An 18,968-nucleotide genomic window follows, 5' to 3' on the forward strand; every position below is an offset into this window, starting at 1 on the left:
AATGAAATGGGGGGAAAAATAAAAAACTGATATGAGATGATACAATCAAAGAAATAATCAAAATGAAAAAAGAAGCATATCATAAATGGTTAAGCAGTAAAAGATTGGAGGATGAAATAGAATATAAAAGAGTAAGAGCTATAGCTAAAAGAAAAGTCAGAAAAAAACATAGAGAATCATGGAACAAATTTGTTTCTAATTTAGAAAATGATTTATATAAAATAAGACCTAATGTATATAAGATTCTGAATCATTTAAGTACAGATACTAAAGAAAAAATTAAAACGTAAACATAAAATTAAACACCAAATTGAAATTAGAATTTATAAATTTCTATACAGAATTGTGGACAGATAAATATTTTAAAATTTTAACTGGCAAACATTTAATGAAAATAAAAAGGAAATAACTAAAGAAGAATTAGAAATCAGCCTGAAAGAAAAACAAAATGGGAAATCATCTCAAGAGGATGGGTTAGGTTCAGAATTGTATAAGTATGCAGGAATAAGGTTCAAAGAAAGACTCGTATTATTTTTAAATAAAATCTATAAAGAAAGACAAATAGCAAATAATATTCTAAAAGCTATCATAAGTACAATATATATGAAAATAATCAAATACAAATAAAAAGTCTGCGCAGTTAGCCTAGTGGCTGTGCGCTTCACAACCATATGCCTGGGGAAGGAGTGTCCTAGGTCCGATTCCCGTTGGTGACATGAGGAGCTCAAGGATCTTCCTCAGCCATAGCCGGTCTTGGACGTAGACAGTGGGGTTTTTCATCCCGCAAAGCAGGCAAACCGGTCTTGAGAACTCAGCACTACAGGATATAGGATACATCTGGGTGTAGGGCTGACCACCTTATCCAGTGAACGGTTTGAGGCCCGATGATTAATAAACCCTCCAAAAAAAAAAAAGATGAGAAATAAAAGTAAATTATGAACTATCACGTACAAGAGCGATAAATCAAGGAGGCTGATAGGGATGTCCCCCATTCAGCAACTCTTTTTAATATTTTTATCAAGGTATTAAAGTTTCTCCTACGGTGAACTTAAACACACTACTTTTTGCTGTTGTCTAAATAATAATTACAAATTCTGAAGATTATTATTATTAAGAGAGACCTCCATTGAGTCAGAGACTCATCGAGGGGTGGCCACACACACACACCAGCTATCATACTTATTCTTGAATTCATTCACACTTCTTGCACTCACAACATCCAAAGGCAATACATTCCAATCACTCACCACCCTCTGAGAGAAAAATCTAGCCCTCAAACCCTTCTTGGCACCTTCATTCTCAGCTTACAAGGATGCCCTCTTGTTCTTTCCCCACCCCTCCATGAATTGAAATCCTGTATGACCGTTTCAGAAGTTTGTAAGTCTCAATCATATCACCCTTCTTTCTCTTATATGCTAGTGTCTGCAGTCTACAAATTCTCAATCTATCTTCATAATTAGTATTCCACAAGTCTGGTTTACACAAACCCGTGGAGGTCCTATAATGTGGTTCCACCGCGGTCTCCCAACCTTTGTTTTTAAAGCGGTTGTTCAGAATAGAGACTATGATGTCATGCCTTCACATGTGGACCCCATGGGTGCGGAAGCAACACTGGGCTATATGAGAATGTTTCACTGTAGTGGCAGCCAGCCCTACAGTTTGAGTCGTCACTACCCCATCAAGCTGTGCGGGCTCGAGTGGGCAGGGCATTGATCCTTGTCCTAATAAGGTTAATATACTCGAACCCAGGGAGAAGTCTAGTGCCATCCCTTACCCAATCATGCTGGGAAGGCACCAGATATTACTCTTTTAAAGGAGCAACATCTACAGAGCAGTGCAACAGAAATGCCCACCTCTTGTGTTCTGCAGGTGCTGACTCAATTAAGATACCTTGATAATGGGACCAGCCTTTAGCCTGCCTAAATTCTTCTTGTATTAATGGGCTATAGAAAGCCTCTCTGCAGATAGGGGAAGAAGATAGTTCTAACTTCGCGATTCTTGGCAGCCGCAGGTGTGGGATCAGCCATCTAAGTGATGGAACCCTGAGGCCACCATCCTTCACCCTCGCGTGGAAATATGCAGTAGGAGTGTCAGGCGGCAGTCGGAGCCATGATCTCATAGCTGAACGGATAGCCCTGTCCGTTCGGGACAGTACTGAGATATATGTCCTACCAAGCACCAACTTGTGGTAAAAGTGAAGTAGTGGGAAAGGAGAAACGGTCTTTGCTGGAGCTTGAGAGGAGCTTTCCTCAAAGAAGCGATCCCAGCTTCTAGGATAGAAGGGACAGAAGACCTTCCCTTTGGGGTGAACATGATACCGAGGTATCTCCACTCTTCCAGGATGGTCAAAGCATGCAGTGGCTTCCCGTGCAGGAAAAACTCTATAGTCTCGACCTTAAGCTTCTTGTCACAACCAGAGGGGACAAGAGCTAAAGAGCAGGACTTCTCTACATTAATAGAAAGGCCTTGAATAGAGAAGAAGTCAACAGCCCAGTAAAGGAATTCCTGCAAGCCTATCTTAGTAGAGGCTACGAGAATAAGATTGTTTGCCATAACATTAAAGGAAGAAGCCCCTAGAGAGTAGCCTATATGGCTAGGAAGAGAGTGAAGAAACTCATCTATGACGTGGTTAAAGAAAAGAGCAGATAGAGGAACAACCCACACTGCGGGAATAGAAGTTGCATGGACCCTGTAGTGATAGTGATGGAGCTACCCAAGTATAGCTCCATAACATAGGAAAGGAAGGGTTCTGGACATCCAGCAATAGACAGTGCCTCGGAGGCGAGCAGGGAGGGAGATGCTATCAAAGGCCTTTTGTAAGTCCAGCGACGCCATATAGCTTAAGGTGGCGTCGGGACATCAGAGAGAAGATATATTATAGAAGAAAGAAGATATATATTCTCAGCACAGCCATCTGAAGGGACAAAAGTGCTCTGTCTATAATCATGCTGTATATGTTGCTGAAGTTATTTAACTAAGATTTTATGATAAAGTCTAAGTATCACAGGGGAGATGGTAATAGGTCTAAAGTCTGTACCGCTTGAAGTTTCTTTCTTCGGAATGAAGATAGTTTTTGAAGCATGTAGGTAGGGTGGTATTGCTTTACTGAAAAGGAGAATGTCTACTAAATGTTGAAGAATCTTCGGTGGCACCTTCCGAAGCCTAGATGTAGTAAAGCCATCAGGTCCGGAGGCATAGAAATTGGATGGAAGAGCTGCTTTAATCTCCTGGATTGAGACAGGCTGGTATATTTGAAGGGAAGGAATGGACCTCAATATCGTAGGTTGGTCATCATAATCAAGGAAGTGTGGAGGTGGAGCAGAAAACACTGTACTTCAGAATTTAACAAAATCATCATGTAAGTCTGTTAGTGGTGGAGGGGAAGCACTATCAAGGATGATTTTGGCACATTGCCCTCTATTCTTTTTATAGAGGGGCTGCATAGGCCCTCTTCCTCTGCTTCCTATTTGACAAAGTCTTTGTAGAATGAGACATAGGCTGATGTTGACGAGGCATGAGGTGTTCGGAGAATTTAGCATGGAGGTAGTCATTCAACTGATCTGTGATATCCATTCCCAGAAGGTGAATCTGGATGAGAGAGTTAGAATTTTGATGGTTATATTCCGGAAGAGGAGGAGGATCATCTAGAGATGATGTCAGTCTGAGAATCAAATCCTCTTCTTCAACAGCAGGATGGTGGCTGGAAGATGGAGAGGCAGGGACAGGAGATACGGAGATATTACCTGTGACGGATGGGCTGCCAATTCTTGAACTAAGGCTTTGTAACTGGCTTTCCATCTATGATACTTGATGGCATCCAAGGATCTTAATGGGAACACCTTAAATAAAGCCTCGTTAATTTTCTTTATCCCTCAAGCCATCAACTCGATCGGATGAGCGGCAAGAATCTTTTCTTCTTCGGTAGTCCAGCGAGCTTTGAAGTGCTCCGTTTTTATTGCAGCATTGGCTTCAGCTGGATGTTTCGAGGTGCGATGCACACCAAGGCCGACTGCGGTGGAGAATGCACGATCGCAGACCTGCCATACGAGGTGTCTGAGATTGGGAACTCCTTGACTGCCAGAACAAGCATGATCAGAACTTGAATAAATGGGTTGATGACAGTCCTTGCAGAGCTCTCTTTTAACTTTCTTTCTGAGAATGCCGCTGGGACGGATAGCAGGATCACCTCTAAACAAGAAACAGACATCTGGATTTACATTCGACGAGTTTCCTGGCTCTGGCCTATAAGAGTCGGAGCATTCATCTGATGAGTTATTGCAAGCGAGAAAACTTAACCCTACCAGGGCTGTTAACCCTGGAAGGGAGGAATAATGTAGTAGGCCAGTCAGTCACCCAAAGGTGTCCAGAAATCGTCTAGGAGGCCGCCTACTGCCACACTTGTGAAGTGTCTCAGGGGATGTACAAGCCAAGACAACAACGCTTCGGATTCCCTTAAACCTTGCAGACTCAGATCCCTCGTATACCACTTCTTGATATCTGTCATTCAGCCATCCTCTTATCCATGCTAATATTGGATAATCCAAACCCATTTTCTCCAATTAATGCAACAGTCCACTATGCTGTATTCTGTCAAAAGCCTTAGCAAAATCCAAAAGTATCATGGCGTATCCATCTCCCTTGTCTAGTTTAATGGTTACATTGTTAGAAAATGTGAGCAAGTTGCTAAAACATGACCTTTCATTAGTAAACCCATGTTGTTCATTGCAAAGTAGAGATTCATTGTCAACCCGTTTCTGAACTCAAGCCCTAACAAATTTTTCCGAAATCTTCACCACCACTCCTGAAATACTAATTGGTCGATAGTTGGATACATCGGTCTTTGCACCGCCCTTGTTCAATGGAATTACCATACATTCCTTCCATTCCTGCGGAATCTTCCCTGTTCCAAGACTCATAATAAACAGCCTGGTCAAAGGAATGACCAGTTCAGCTGAACACTCTTTTAGCACACGTGCCGATATTCCATCAGTCCCTATTGCTGAATTCTTATTCAATTTGTGCAACAGCTCTAAAACCTCGGCCTCACATACCTGCATTTCTTCATCGAGGAGGTAACAGTGAGCTCAATGTTGCATTCACCAGATTAATAGCTATTAATAAAATGGGCGCTCATTAACTGAACCTCTTCTGCATCTCTAACCCTCACGCCATCTGGATTTATAAGAGTTATTCTTTCATATTCATTCTTTCCTTTACTTGCAGCATATCGATAGAATTCTTGTGGATTGTCTTTAGCATGCAGAGCCAGTTTCTTTTTATACTCAGAATTTGCTTTCCTTACAACAGTTGTGACTATTCTAGCCTGAGATAACTTACAGAATGATATTTTAAATTTAAATGAGATAGCCAGAGATTATGGAATGATAATATCAACAGAAAAATCAAAAACGGTGGCCTTTAAAGGACAAGATCCAGTAAGAACTAAAATAATAATTCGTCTGTTCTAAAATAAGATTTTAGAACAGACGAATTCGTTTAACTGCCTAGGTATGTATGATTACATGTGAAAATGAAAAAGATATAAACTTAAAAATTGCAAAATATTTAAAAATAACAGGTGTAATTAACTCTATATTTAAACCTACCCTGGTTCAAAAACAAACCAGACTAAAAGTATACAATATGTTAGCCTTACTAGTCCTATTGTATGGAAGTGAAATCTGGACAATAAAACAAAAAGATAAACAAAGATTAATAACAGCTGAAATAAAGGTTATGAGAAAAACTACAAGGTATACTCAATTCGATCACAAAAGAAATTACGAAAGAATTAAATTGGGAATCAGTAATAGAAAAAATTAAAAAATATAAACATAAATGGATGGAACACGCTGAAAGAATGAAAACAGAAAGATTGCCAAAACAAGCCTTAAATTACAAACCATTAGGAAAAAGAAAACCTCTTTTTCCTAATTTAGAGTCCTCTTTAGAGATTCAACGATGACATCTAAGGACACAACAGGCCACTCTAGGCCTAAATCCTTGTGTCAAGGCATGACAATAATGATGATGATGATAATGTGGCTATTTGGGGTTATTTCCTCTTTCAGAATGTTCATTTATTCCTTGTATGAACTTCAAAATATTTTTTTTCAGGTTACTTGAGATCTCCTTTATTAAAATACATCTCGAGAAGAAAATTCTGCTCAGTCCTTAATAGACATTTGAGTTTAAACAGTTAAATGAAGACTTGACCACATGAGCGTTACTGACATATGAACAATAAATTCCCTTCTGATATGTTCTGATATCAGAACTATCATATAAATATGTCATATTTGAACATATCAGAATATCTTCTGATATGTTCAAAATACTGACCTGAATATTGTATATGCAGGGACATGTAATACTTGTTTATTCATGTATGTTTTTGCTTGGGTAATTAAAGATGATTAATTGGTCTTGAAGATATAAGATCATGGACAGGATCACATGGCTATGCAGAAACAAAGGAAAGCCACCAACAGGGAGAACTGGAAGGACATGGACTGCACCCTCTCACTGAGGAAGCTACATGAAGAAGAATTGGTCTTGAGCCAATTTTGAACATGCTAGCCAGTTTAGTTAGTGCTTTGTCTAATGTAGCTAAGGGATATGACCTTCAAATTTCTCACCTAGTGGGGAGTGTGAAAAGAAACTAACAAGCTATAATAAACACATGCTTATGACATAAGATTTTATCTTTCCCCATAAATAAAATGGCTATAAATCTTCAAGTGTCTATAATCAAATTAAATAATTCTTGAAACAAATTTATATGAACGTTAGCAATAAAAAAAACTATGAAAATAAGTAAGGAACAGATGTTAGCTATACTTTCAGTAGTGAACTAAAACAGGTTAGTAAGCATTTCATCTGCTACTATAGTAATTTTTAATGAAAATGGTGGAACATTAAATAGAAATAATAAATAAGCCTAATTTGGTTGGAGGCCAGTTAAGTAAATTTATGTGGACCAACAGAGAAATCACCTTGTGGACAGAGCTAGCAGTATAAAGACAACATTCAAACCAATTTTAATTTTTTGGTTCTGAAGGTTTGGGTTGCAAGTAAAACAGTTAAATCAAGACTGACCATAAATATAACCGTGATAAGTGAATGACAAATTCTCTGCTGATATATGTTCAAAATACTGGTCTGTTAACGTGAGTTCATCTGACAGTTTTCTATATCTCTTCACTGATACTTTTTGCATGTTCTTCAAATGTATTTGGAGGTCTACCAGGTAAACTCACTATCATGAGTTTTCCTGGCAGATCTCCACATGAATGTATACAATTTACTATTGAAATTGAAAATCAAAATCTACTTCCTTTCCTGGTACAGTTGTAACACATCTTCCCTCAGGCAGTATCTCCTTCACTGTCTACCTCAGTACATTCATGCCAATTCTTACCCTTCTCAAAAGCTTGCTATGATGAATACCCTCAAAAACAAAGGTATAACAGTTTGTTCTAGTGAGCAATCTCTTAAGCAAGAATTACAAATTATAAACCATTGCAATACAATGGTTGCAATATATTTATAAACAATGGCTATAGCAACAATGTTATCAATAAAATTCTTCATAAAACTCCACTGAAAAATAGAAGTAATATAGATTACAGTAAAACCCATAAAAACCATAGCTATTCCATTCATTACAGGATTATCAGACAAAATAAATAGAGTTTTTGTGCCATTACAACCTTAACGCTACTTTTAAACTACCTATAAAATTATAAAAACATATTTAACTCCTCTAAGGATCCCACTCCTCCGCCATCCCAGTCCATCCTGGAGTATACTGAATCCACTGCACCTGTTACTTGCCTTATATTGGTGAAACTGGATGTGTGTTACACAAACGGCACATTAAATTTAAGAAATTTTGATAAATTGGGCTTCTCAGCTCACTCTTTAACACTCAAGACCAAACTGTTTGGAAAGGTACCTCTTTCTTACATCATACAAGAACTTGGTATGAATGCAAATTTAAGGAAGCCTGTGAAATTTTGATTAGTCATCCTGATCTAAATAATAATTGTGGCCTAAAAATCCCAGGAATATGGGGATGGCACACATCAGCTACTTAATTTTTGTTTCAAATTCTCTAGCAAACCCTCACTTTAGGACTAAGCAATAATTTCAACTCTTTCAGCAAATTTCATACATATTGACTACCAACACTGATCTTGGTTCTGATTTATCAGTTGGTAATTGCTAGCCAAACCCCCAAGCTTTGATGTAGTAGTTTTTTCTGGCCAATAGTGTTAATGGTCAACTAAATTAGTGTGACTTTAGCATACTATGAGTATACTGCAACGTAGCTTGTCTCTTTGTATATAGTGTGTACTCCAGATACCCTTCATATGAAGGTCTAAACATCAGGTTATTATTTTGGTTTATATTAAACTGAAGTCATTACTATAACATGGTAGTGTTGTCTTCATAATTTATTAACATGAATGCTGATCACCATGTTACTATGAAAGAAATCATTTGTATGACCCTTTAACTTCAAGTTCCTATCAACTAAAGCTCAAAGATCCCTAGCTTGATTCTAGCATAATCCCACCAATATAATATGACATCGATATCTCATTATACCAAAGTGTATAACTTTACATTTACTAACATTGAACTGACAACCATTTCACACCCCATCTTATCCAAATCATTCTGCATGTACATCTGTCAGTTGCATTCCTGATTAACCTGCCTACCATCAGCAAACAGCTGTATGTTACCTGTCAGATCCTTCCCACTTTCATTAATGTTAAAGCATAGTGTTGTTTATGTAACATGAGGTGAGTGATTTATTTAAGATTACAGTAGAATAACAACATTCACTTCAGCCTGTCTTCTCTTGAAAAGTAGTAGAAAATGTTTTGTGCAGTTTCATTTCTTTTGTAAATCATTTTTGCCTCATGATCACAAATTTTTACATCTTGTTTTTCCTAATAGAATTCGCATGTATTCCAGGGACAGGATCCAGACAAAAATAGGAAAGTCACTTTTCTTGATCATGAAGGTAATATAATGATATTCTGATATACATGTTAGGGCAAATTCTTTAATTTAATTAAATGCATTTATGTTTAGAATTATAAATTACACTTTAAAATTAAGTATCCATGGTGTTTCAGTAAATATCAACAAAAAATCTTTTTTTTTTATGCTAAAAACTTTCATTTTAGTACTGTTAGTTTTTATATAACAAAATTGTGTATCCTCAGGAATAGTTTGTTACAGTGGATTGTTCACTGTAGTGTAAGGTGACCAGATGTCCCTTTTTTAGATTCTGGGATTATCCCCTTTTTTAGACTGGTCTTGTCACTTTTTATTAACTTTAGTCGCGTTTTGTCTCTTTTTTGAATTCATGGCATGACTTCATTCTTGTATGTTCGAATATGGAAAGGATAATGTCTCTGCTGGTGACACGTGATAGCTTGAGATTGAAAACATGCATACTATGACGATTATCAACCATTATGAATGCACTCTCTCTCTCTGCAATAGGATGAAAATGCTGCCACCAGTGGCAGCACTTCTGCATCTAGGCAGTAACAGGGTTACTTTGTCTACAATACTATTGTTTTGTGCTTTTTATGCCAGTCTGTTATTAATTGTGAAAGTTAAAGAAAGTATATATTGTGAGGTGATATTTCATCCAGATTTTATCATGCCAAAGAGGAAGTGTAGTTTCGCTCGGCATTTAAAAGAAGACTATCCATTCTTGAAAGGTGACAAAACAACAAACAAGTTGCAATGTACTGTGTCTCATTCGGTTTTTTCAATTGAACATGGAGGCCGTTCTCATATAAAACAGCATTTGATGAAGCAGAAACATAAATTGGCAGCTGCTGCTTGCAGTTCAAGTCAAGATGTTACATCATTTTTCACAAAAAATTCAAAAGGGAAATTAACTGACAAAAGTAAATGTCTTGCAGCTCAAGAAGGTTTGTTTGCATTTCATGCAGCGAAACATAACCTTTGAGGTCAATGGACTGCACCTCTGCAATAGTGAGAAATTTATTTCAAAAGAAATTTACATGTGGGCGAACAAAGTGCCCACATGTAAACATGTGAACAAAGTGCAAAACCACCACAAAGAGAGCGAGAGGATACTCAATATATCAAAACTATCGCAATTCCGTATGCTAGTGGCATCTCCAACAAGCTGGATAGTCTCCTCAAACCACACAAAATAAGAGTGATATTCAAACCTATAGAAACAATTCGTAAACTACTAAGATCTCCAAAAGATAACCATCCTTTCTATAAATATGCTGGAGTTTACAATATTCCATGCTCATGTGGCTCAAGTTACATCGGGCAGACATCAAGAAGCCTCTAAATTACACAGAAGGAGCACATTGGTTACGTCAAAAACAACAGACAAGACATATCAGCCTGTCATCTCATTTTTCTATAACTAACCATGTCATTGAGTGGGATAAAAGCTGTTCCCCTTACATAGAAGAAGACTACCACTCCAAAATGTTTAAAGAAGCAGCTACAGTCGCTTGCTCTGTTGATAACCTTAATAGGAACCAAGGTTTAATACTCCCAGAGATATGGAAAACCCTAATTAGATCTCTTAACACACAGGAAATGAACCTCAATGCAACCTATAGAACGTTCCTTAGGAACAACTAGTTAATATGTACACGCAATATGTGTATCACTCAAGTGCTATGCTATTTCAGTTTGCAACTATAATCGTTAGAATTTTACAGTTATTCATATTTGTGTAATGTTTTTTTTTTTAACCTAAGTGCTTGTACCCTGAAGATGCCAACAGCTAAAGTTTGGTGAACTAGTAGGTTTATTAAATATTTATTAGTTAACACTTGATCCATTGTCCAAATAATTACTCTGAATACAGCAAGGTTATCATTACTATGAAGATGATTATTGACATGTGTGATGGACTTAGATCTTACTTTTTATCGCAAAATAAATGCCCTACATTGTTGAAATCATTTTTTGGTAACCAACAATCAATACTTTGGCTCCATTTCATGCAAAGCCAGCTGAAAATATTTCAGCATCTGAAGTGGTAGAAGAATTGGAATTGCTCAGACAGAAAATTACAAGTAGCAAAGCTGAGAACGTTCAAACATTTCAAATGTCATCAATTATTTCAGAGTTCAAAGATGAGGGTCTTTGATGAAAAATAATTTTGAGACACACATTTATTTTATGATATTTTCCTTGAATGTTTAAGCAAATGGACTTATCATTTCCAGCCATTGAAAGTATTTCATTGGATTAAGTTGCAAGTAGCCTTAAAGCAATGCTGACAGCAAAATATTTAATATTGTTGATGAAGATGAATTATTTGATGAAGTCAGCCATATAAATAATGTTGTGAACTCCAAGATGGAAGAATGGAAGGATACAAATGCTGAAGTGGACAAAAGTGGTATGATGTGTTTAAGGTGCTCCAAGAAAAAAACAGTTGTTGCATTTGTTATGGCAATCCCAGGAACAAATGCAGCTGTAAAGAGAATTTTTTCTCTCATGAGTTCTTTGTGGTCTGATGAAAATAACCACTTCAACACCAAGACTGTAAAAGCAATAATTGTGATCAAGACACACTTTGACATTTCGTGTATTGACTTTTGTGAGTGCATTTTGTAAAAAAACCAACGCTTTTGGAAGAAATAATGTCTTTATATAAATATAATAATAATGATAATACTGATACTCCATAATTATAATGCACACTTCGGTCCTATGTACTGTAATTATAATCATATGTTATTCCATTTTTATGTAGAGCGTACCAGAAGTGTCCCTTTTTTTAATTGCTGAAAAATTCAAAATTCCATTTTGAATATACCCTGGTCACTCTACTGTAGTGAATTTTTTTTAAGACAGCATTATGGATATTGAAGAGGGATAGGATCGTTCAAGATTAGTAGTTTGTTATAGTGAATAAGTTTGCTATAATGTATTTCCTATAAATTTTCTTCTGTTTACATATGATCTCGTTGAAAATTATAGCAAACTGTCAATATTAACCACATTATTCACATATATATATAGGTATTTAATATGTACACCTAAGGTCACTACCCAGACCCGTTTCAACCTTAGGTTGAAACCGGTCTGGGTAGTGACCTCTCCTCATAATGTAATGACAGTATTACATCTCCTAGGAGCTGTGTTTTACATTATGAGGAAATATCAAGAATAGTGAGGGAGCTTGCTCCACCTTTACTTTGAATTGCCTTCGCCGATAGTTTTTCGGCATGAAACTTATAGATCATAGTTATCGATCTTTAGTTTCGCTTACTGGCTATAAAACAACATAGGATGTTTATCCCCTTATTTTCTAACTTTCACCTTTTCTTAAAGGAAGCATTTTATGACTTTTCTTTGGCATATCCGAATTGCTAGCATCTCTACTCTTGTGCTTTGAAGCCATTAAGTAAAATAAGTGTTTCTAGAACACCAGCACTGCAATTCTGCAGCAGTTAATCTAATAACCTAGACAGCTACTAAGTGACTAACAGGCAGGTAGCATACAACATGGATACAATGGGCAAAGGGATGATTCATGTTCCGAGCAGGACAATGCACGATTTCATCATGCTACTCAGAACTGTGAGCAATTCAAAACTTATGAATTATTTATTTCTGGCATTTTCCATTTAATATTTTCAGACTGGGGGTTGACTGGGTAACTGAAACCGCTGACAGCGACCCTCTGTGGATGGGGGGGGGGGGGGTACTGTATTTCCATTTTTATAGATTGGCACTATATGAGAGCTCTTTCCCAATTATCCAGAATTCGACCATCTGACCATGCCTTCTGAATTATGCCGTGTAGCCACTGGTAAACTTTTATATCTCCATATTTGAACATTTGGTAAAATTTCATATACTCCAGCTGCCTTTCCACATTTCAGGATTTTTGTGGCTTTTTTACTTCAGGTATGGATATGTATTCCTATTGGAAGTTTTCTACCACCGTGCTAACACTGTTTGTTTCATTTAGCAGTCTTTCATAGTAATTACTCCAGACATCTAGAATATCTTTATCTTCAAATTTAATGATGTTTTTGTTCTCATGGCTTTTGTTTAGCTAGTTTTGCACAATGCTTCGCTTTTGTGCATTTTTCTCTGTACTCTCTTAAGAGTACAAGCTGATTTACTTGCCAGGAACTTTTGATATGCTTTCTTCTTTTCCTTGACTGCCTATTTAACTTCCTGAGTCCACCATGGAGTTATGATTTTTCTATCCTTACAGACAATCTCGTCACATGCTTCTCTGGCTGAATTATCAATGTTTTCTCCAGGGTTTGCCACTGGATCTCCAAGGTTTGGTTCTTGTTTTTAAATTCTTTCATTTTTTCTTGAATGATGTTTGTGTATTTGCTCTACAGTTCACCTCTGGATACTGCTCAATTTTGATTAATTTTAAAGCTTTCTTACACACCATTCCTATTATTATGACTTTTTTTTAACTTTGGGATGTTCATTGCATAGTTGGATGTCTTGAGCTTATGTGCTGCTTGGGAACAGTGATGGTTTTTAGTATTTTGGGAAATAAAGAGATGCAACAGGTGTAATGAAATGACAGAACACTAGATCTACCATTGTGATGGCATCGAGAATAGGCTGAAGTTAGGGACACTCCTTAGGCTATTTTTGCTTTTAAAGCTGACTATTGTAAAATCTCTCGTAATAAATTTTTTAATTAAATCTCCGAGATCAGTTTTACAGAGGTTTCCGAACATATAGAAATTAGAAATTATAATATATTAAAATCAATGTTATACCCCTATTGTTAAAATGCATAATTTAATGTATATTGAAGTATATGTAAAATGGAAAGTAAGGGATTAACCCAGATTATAGCAATGACGAAGTAAGAACAAAAGTTCATAAAGTCACGCGAAGATAGAAACATGCCACCAAGAACGGAGAAAGCCGGAGTCATGTCATCGTGCTCGTAGGAAATGCTGGAAATTACATTAGAAGAACAAAGGATTAGTGACAATATAAAAAGGGCTCTCGGTTTTTTCGTCTCCAGATTTTGGTTCCAGGTACGTGACCCCAGGTGCACAGGGGGTGGGGGGTCGTTATTTCAATGTATTTCCTGTGGATGTAAGGACGTGTGCTACGAGAGTATGGTTACCTGTTAGAAATCGCAGTGACTTTGGCAGTTCCATTCCAATTTACCGACGGAAAATCAATCTATGCTTTTCCTGGAAAACTTCTACAGCAGAACTGCCAGGATCGTCCAGGCAACAGCCAGTACCCAGGAAAGAATGCAACGTCAAGCTAAACTGAGGTCTGTCCAAGTTGATAGAGCTGTGTTTTTAAAAGTATACTTTTACACTTTTAATGTCTTAAAAGCTAAGCTTGCACTTGAGAATTGTAAGTGTACTTACAGGAAATTGTTAGTTTTTAGTTAGTCAATAAGTTGCAGTAATGAAAGGGAAAATGAATGTTAACCTATATATGTAGTGAACGAAGTTTATCTAAATGTAACATAAGAAGCACCTACATGTGTTGAGGCTTAAGTGCTATGAGGACATCATGTTGGATGCTTATGTTACATTTAGATAAACTTCGGCACTCAGAAAGGATTAAAACAGAATTTAATACTTCCTATATTTCGTCTCAGTCAGTGAGACATCTTCAGGGATTACAAAAAAAGCTAATGTATCATATACACAAATACCACACAGTACTAAGCCAATCACGTGGGTGACTCTAAATTCCTATCTAGGTGGAGCGCCCCCTATGGAAGATTGTAGGTGGCTTGGAATGTAAGGTGGGATCTCTGATGATTAGTGTTTCCCAAATCTTAGGAAGCTTAATGCAACCGTATTTATATAGGTTGGGTTGATTTCTGAGAGCTGCTGCAGATTCTAAAAATAGTCTCTTTTTTTTGAATTTACTGTGGTGGAGCATCATGGTGGTTTTTTCCCGAGAGATCCTGTGAGTTGTATCCAAGACATGGTCAGCCAATCCTGACTGACCATAGTCATGGTTGTAGATGTACAACTTGTGTTCCTCTAGCCGGATGGTTGCTGATCTGCCTGCCTGTCTGTCCAAAGTACGCCAGCTTACAGGAACAGGATACTTTATGAACTCCAGGCACTGAGAGAGGAGGGAGCTGATCTTTTGTAGAACACGGATAAGGGTAGCAAGTTTGCAGTGAGGCTTAAATGCTGTGTGTAGGTTGCACTTATTTAAAATCTTGGCAATTTTTTCCGATGTGCCATGGATGTAGGGTATGGTGATGGCATTTCTAAACTTTCTGAAAAGATGGCCAGGGAATTGGGAAGGAACTGATTATTATTTTAATACTATGATCGCTGTAGCCATTGTAGAGGAAGGTGTTGTGTATGTGGTCGAGCTCAGTTGTAAGGGCGGTTCCACTGGAACAAAGATTTTGGGCTCTCTTGGTTAGAGTTTTAATAATGCCATATTGTTGAGCAAGGTGGTATTGGGAGAGTTTGAATGTATCTGCTTTGTGTACATAGGTTTTCTGTATACAGTGAAGGAGAGTGTGCCATTAGGAAGGATAAGCTATTGTTCTTTTCCTTTTCCATCTTAAACTGGATTATTGGATGTAGGCTGTTGAGGTGACTAAGGAAGGAGCCTAATGTGTCTGGGCCATGAGGCAAAATAGAAAACACATCATCTACATATCTTAGCCAGATAGAAGGTTTGAGAAGGGCTGAGTCTGGTTCGTTTTTCAAAATTTTCCATATAAAAATTGGCAAGAGGGGAAAACCCATGGCGGCTCCCTCTATCTGCTTGTAGATCTTGTTCTTCCAAGAAAAATAACCAGAATTGATGGCAAAGGAAAAGAGATCTAAGATCTCAGAAGGAAAAACGTTTTCTAAGAGTGTTAAGGTATCAATTAAGGGAATATTGGTAAACAGTGAGGAGATGTCAAAGCTTGCCAATATGTCTGTGTTATTTAAGGTTAGATTTTCTATTAGGGTTTTAAAATGGACAGAGTTTTTTTATAAAGGATGTGGAAAGTCCAGTGGGGGGGGGGTCAGAGAGTTAGCCATCTTCCCTGGCCTCCGGATATTATGAAAAAACTCGAACCTTTCTGTCCCCCCCCCCCCGAATATACAGTTTACCAAAAATCCACGAACCTAATTCTCCACTAAGATCTATTGTAGATGTCACTGACGCACCTTGCTACAAACTGTCAAATTGGTCGGCTTAGTATTGTGTGGTATTTGTGTATATGTTACTTTAGTTTTTTTGTAATCCCTGAAGATGTCTCAGTGACTGAGACGAAATATAGGAAGTATTAAATTCTATTTTAATCCTTTCTGAGTGCTTTATACAATCCATTAAGCCTCCAACATAATGTCTAATTTAGATATCTAAGCATTATGACAGTGTAAACTAAGTGTTTTGTGTATTGTGTTTAGTCACATATTTTGCATACCTTGTATGTAATAGGCATTAGAGAGTTAATGTCTCTTATTTGTTTGTGCATTGTACTATTTTACTAGGTTAAAATAAAAATGTTTTGTTTGTGTAACTATCTTGCCTGATCTATCTGCCAATGCACTGTCTCAAAAAAAATTAGCGAGCCTGTTTAATTAAGAATTGCCACGACTAGCTGATTGTCATGGTAATTTGATTTTACATATGTTCGATACTTAAATTCTCAAACTATATATATAATTTAGAATGGCACAGTAATTAAACAAATTTTTCTAAATTGCATAGTTTGAGAGTTGGTAACCTGTTTATCATAGATAGACTGATAACAAAGGTCATTCACTAGCAGTCCAGACATAAATAAGATTATAAAGGATTATAGGGAGGTCTATATTAAGCAGATTGTAGTTTTATTTGAGTAAAGTAGAAGAAATAACTTAGGCCTAAACTGCACTTGTAAAAGGAATAAAAGGTGCAGTTGATAGCAATATAAAGTCGATGATAGAATATTGATAATAGGAAATTAAAATATTGATATTAGAATATTACTCAGGGTGCTTAAGGGTCAAAGCTGTATAACTGAGAGGAGACCTCCACATAGCCTTTAAAGGAATGTGAAGAACCAACCATGGCTTCTGACCTAATGTCCAATCCTCACCTTCTCGTGGTGCACCCTGTTGGGTATCTACTTGGATACTAAACGAACGAGGATGGGCTGGCAATTTGGGATTCAGCCGACCAAATTGTATTCTTATTGGTTAAACCAAAATAAAAAAAAAAAAATGATGGTACAACATGACAAAATTTCATGCCGGCTGGGGTGTTGCCCGGTTAAACAAGGCCCCCGTTCTTTTTGTAAGGGAACCAGGGCAAACAGCGAAAAGATTCAGCTACTGGAACAAATCTGAAAACAAACCTCAACTCAACATCACCAGAGTTAAAGATCGGTACTATCAACGTAAGAAGCCTGAATGGCAAAGAAATGGAGCTAGCTGAGGAATTAGATAAGTACCAGATCAACATAATAGGGGTGACCGAAACAAAAAAGACCAAAACTGGTGAGATCTTTCTGAGCAATAAATACAAAATGTTATATTCAGGCAATGACAATCAAGGAAAAGGAGTAGCAGCCAGAGTATTCGACACAAAATATGAGGCAAATCTTATTGAATGGCACTCAGTCTCAAGTAGAGTAATGTGGACAAATATGAGAATGGGGAACTCGACAATGAGACTTATTTGTGCCTATGGTCCCACAGAAGGTTCTACTAAGGTAGAAGTGGAGGAATTTTTTGAGGCTTTAGAAAAAAGCAACTGACACAATGAAAAAGGAAAAGTTGGTCCTTGTTGGGGATCTAAATAGCAGAGTAGGAAATGATTGTGAGACATACAAAAATATTTTGGGAAAATTTGGAGAAAAGAGCAAAGCTAATAATAATGGCAAATATCTGTTGGATTTCTGCTCAGGACATGGACTGGCTATTACTAACATCATGTTCCAACATAAAGATGTGCACAAATTCACATGGAGAGAAGAGGCAAGGAATAAGAAAAGTCTCATTGACTATGTTATTGTTGATAGTGATGTTTTCTCTATGGTGCAGGACACCAGAGTGTACAGAGGATTTGAAATTGGAAGTGATCACTATTTAATCTTGAGCAGGATAAAATTCAATTTCATATTGAAAAGAATGAAATATCAGAAAGTTTTAAAGCAAATAAAAGTTGAACAGTTCTCAGATGTGAACTGTAGACTAAAATACACAAAGATTATTGAAGAAAAAATGAAAGAGTTCGAGAACGGGAATCAAACCTTGGAGATTCAGTGGCAAACTCTGAAGAAAACATTGATTGATTCAGCCAGAGAGGCATGTGGTGAGGTTGTCTGCAAGGATAAAAAAATCAGAAACTCCCTGGTGGACACAGGAAGTTAAAGAGGCAGTGAAGGAAAAGAAGAAAGCATATCAAACGTTTCTGTCAAATAAGTCAGCTTGTGCTCTTAGAGAATATAGATACAAATGTAAGAAAGCTGAATACTGTGTAAAACTAGCTAAACAAAAGTCATGGGAGGACTTTGGCAAGAACATAGAAAATAAATATCAAGAAGGCAGCAAAATATTCTGGAGGTTGTTGAAGAAGCTTAGGAATGGAAGAAAGAGTGCTGTAAAAGGAGGTAGAGATGATAAAGGTGACATGAAAATGGGAGAAAAAGATATCCTTGAAGTATGGAGTAATTACTTTGAAAAACTGCTAAATGAAACAAGCAGTGATGATAGCACAGTAGTAAAAAACACTCACCAGGCATGCAGTCAGGAATACATATCCATACTTGAAGTAGAAAAAGCCATCAAAGGCTTGAAATGTGGAAAGGCAGCAGGAGTAGATGATATTCGACCAGAAATGCTGAAGTATGGTGGTATAAGAGTCTTACAGTGGCCACTGCATAGTTCAGAAAGCCTGTACAGAGGGACGAATTCCCGATGATTGGAGTAGAGCTCTCATAGTACCCATATATAAAAAGGGAA

At 37.1% G+C, this 18,968-nt stretch overlaps 1 protein-coding gene across 4 annotated transcripts in view; it reads left to right on the top strand.

Annotated features, from left to right (window-relative positions):
* Window positions 1-18,968, top strand: part of stau (double-stranded RNA-binding protein Staufen) — a 228,576-nt gene that overhangs the window by 112,563 nt on the left and 97,045 nt on the right. For all 4 annotated transcript variants that reach the window (XM_090410841.1, XM_090410838.1, XM_090410840.1 and 1 more), the window contains exon 7: window positions 8,971-9,037. In XM_090410841.1, the coding sequence (XP_090266967.1) occupies window positions 8,971-9,037 (67 nt within the window). The remainder of the gene's footprint in view (window positions 1-8,970; window positions 9,038-18,968) is intronic.

Source organism: Typopeltis vanoorti, chromosome 21, assembly GCF_054136105.1.
Source record: "Typopeltis vanoorti isolate ZY-2024b chromosome 21, IOZ_Tvanoo_1.0, whole genome shotgun sequence".
NCBI lineage: Eukaryota > Metazoa > Arthropoda > Arachnida > Uropygi > Thelyphonidae > Typopeltis > Typopeltis vanoorti.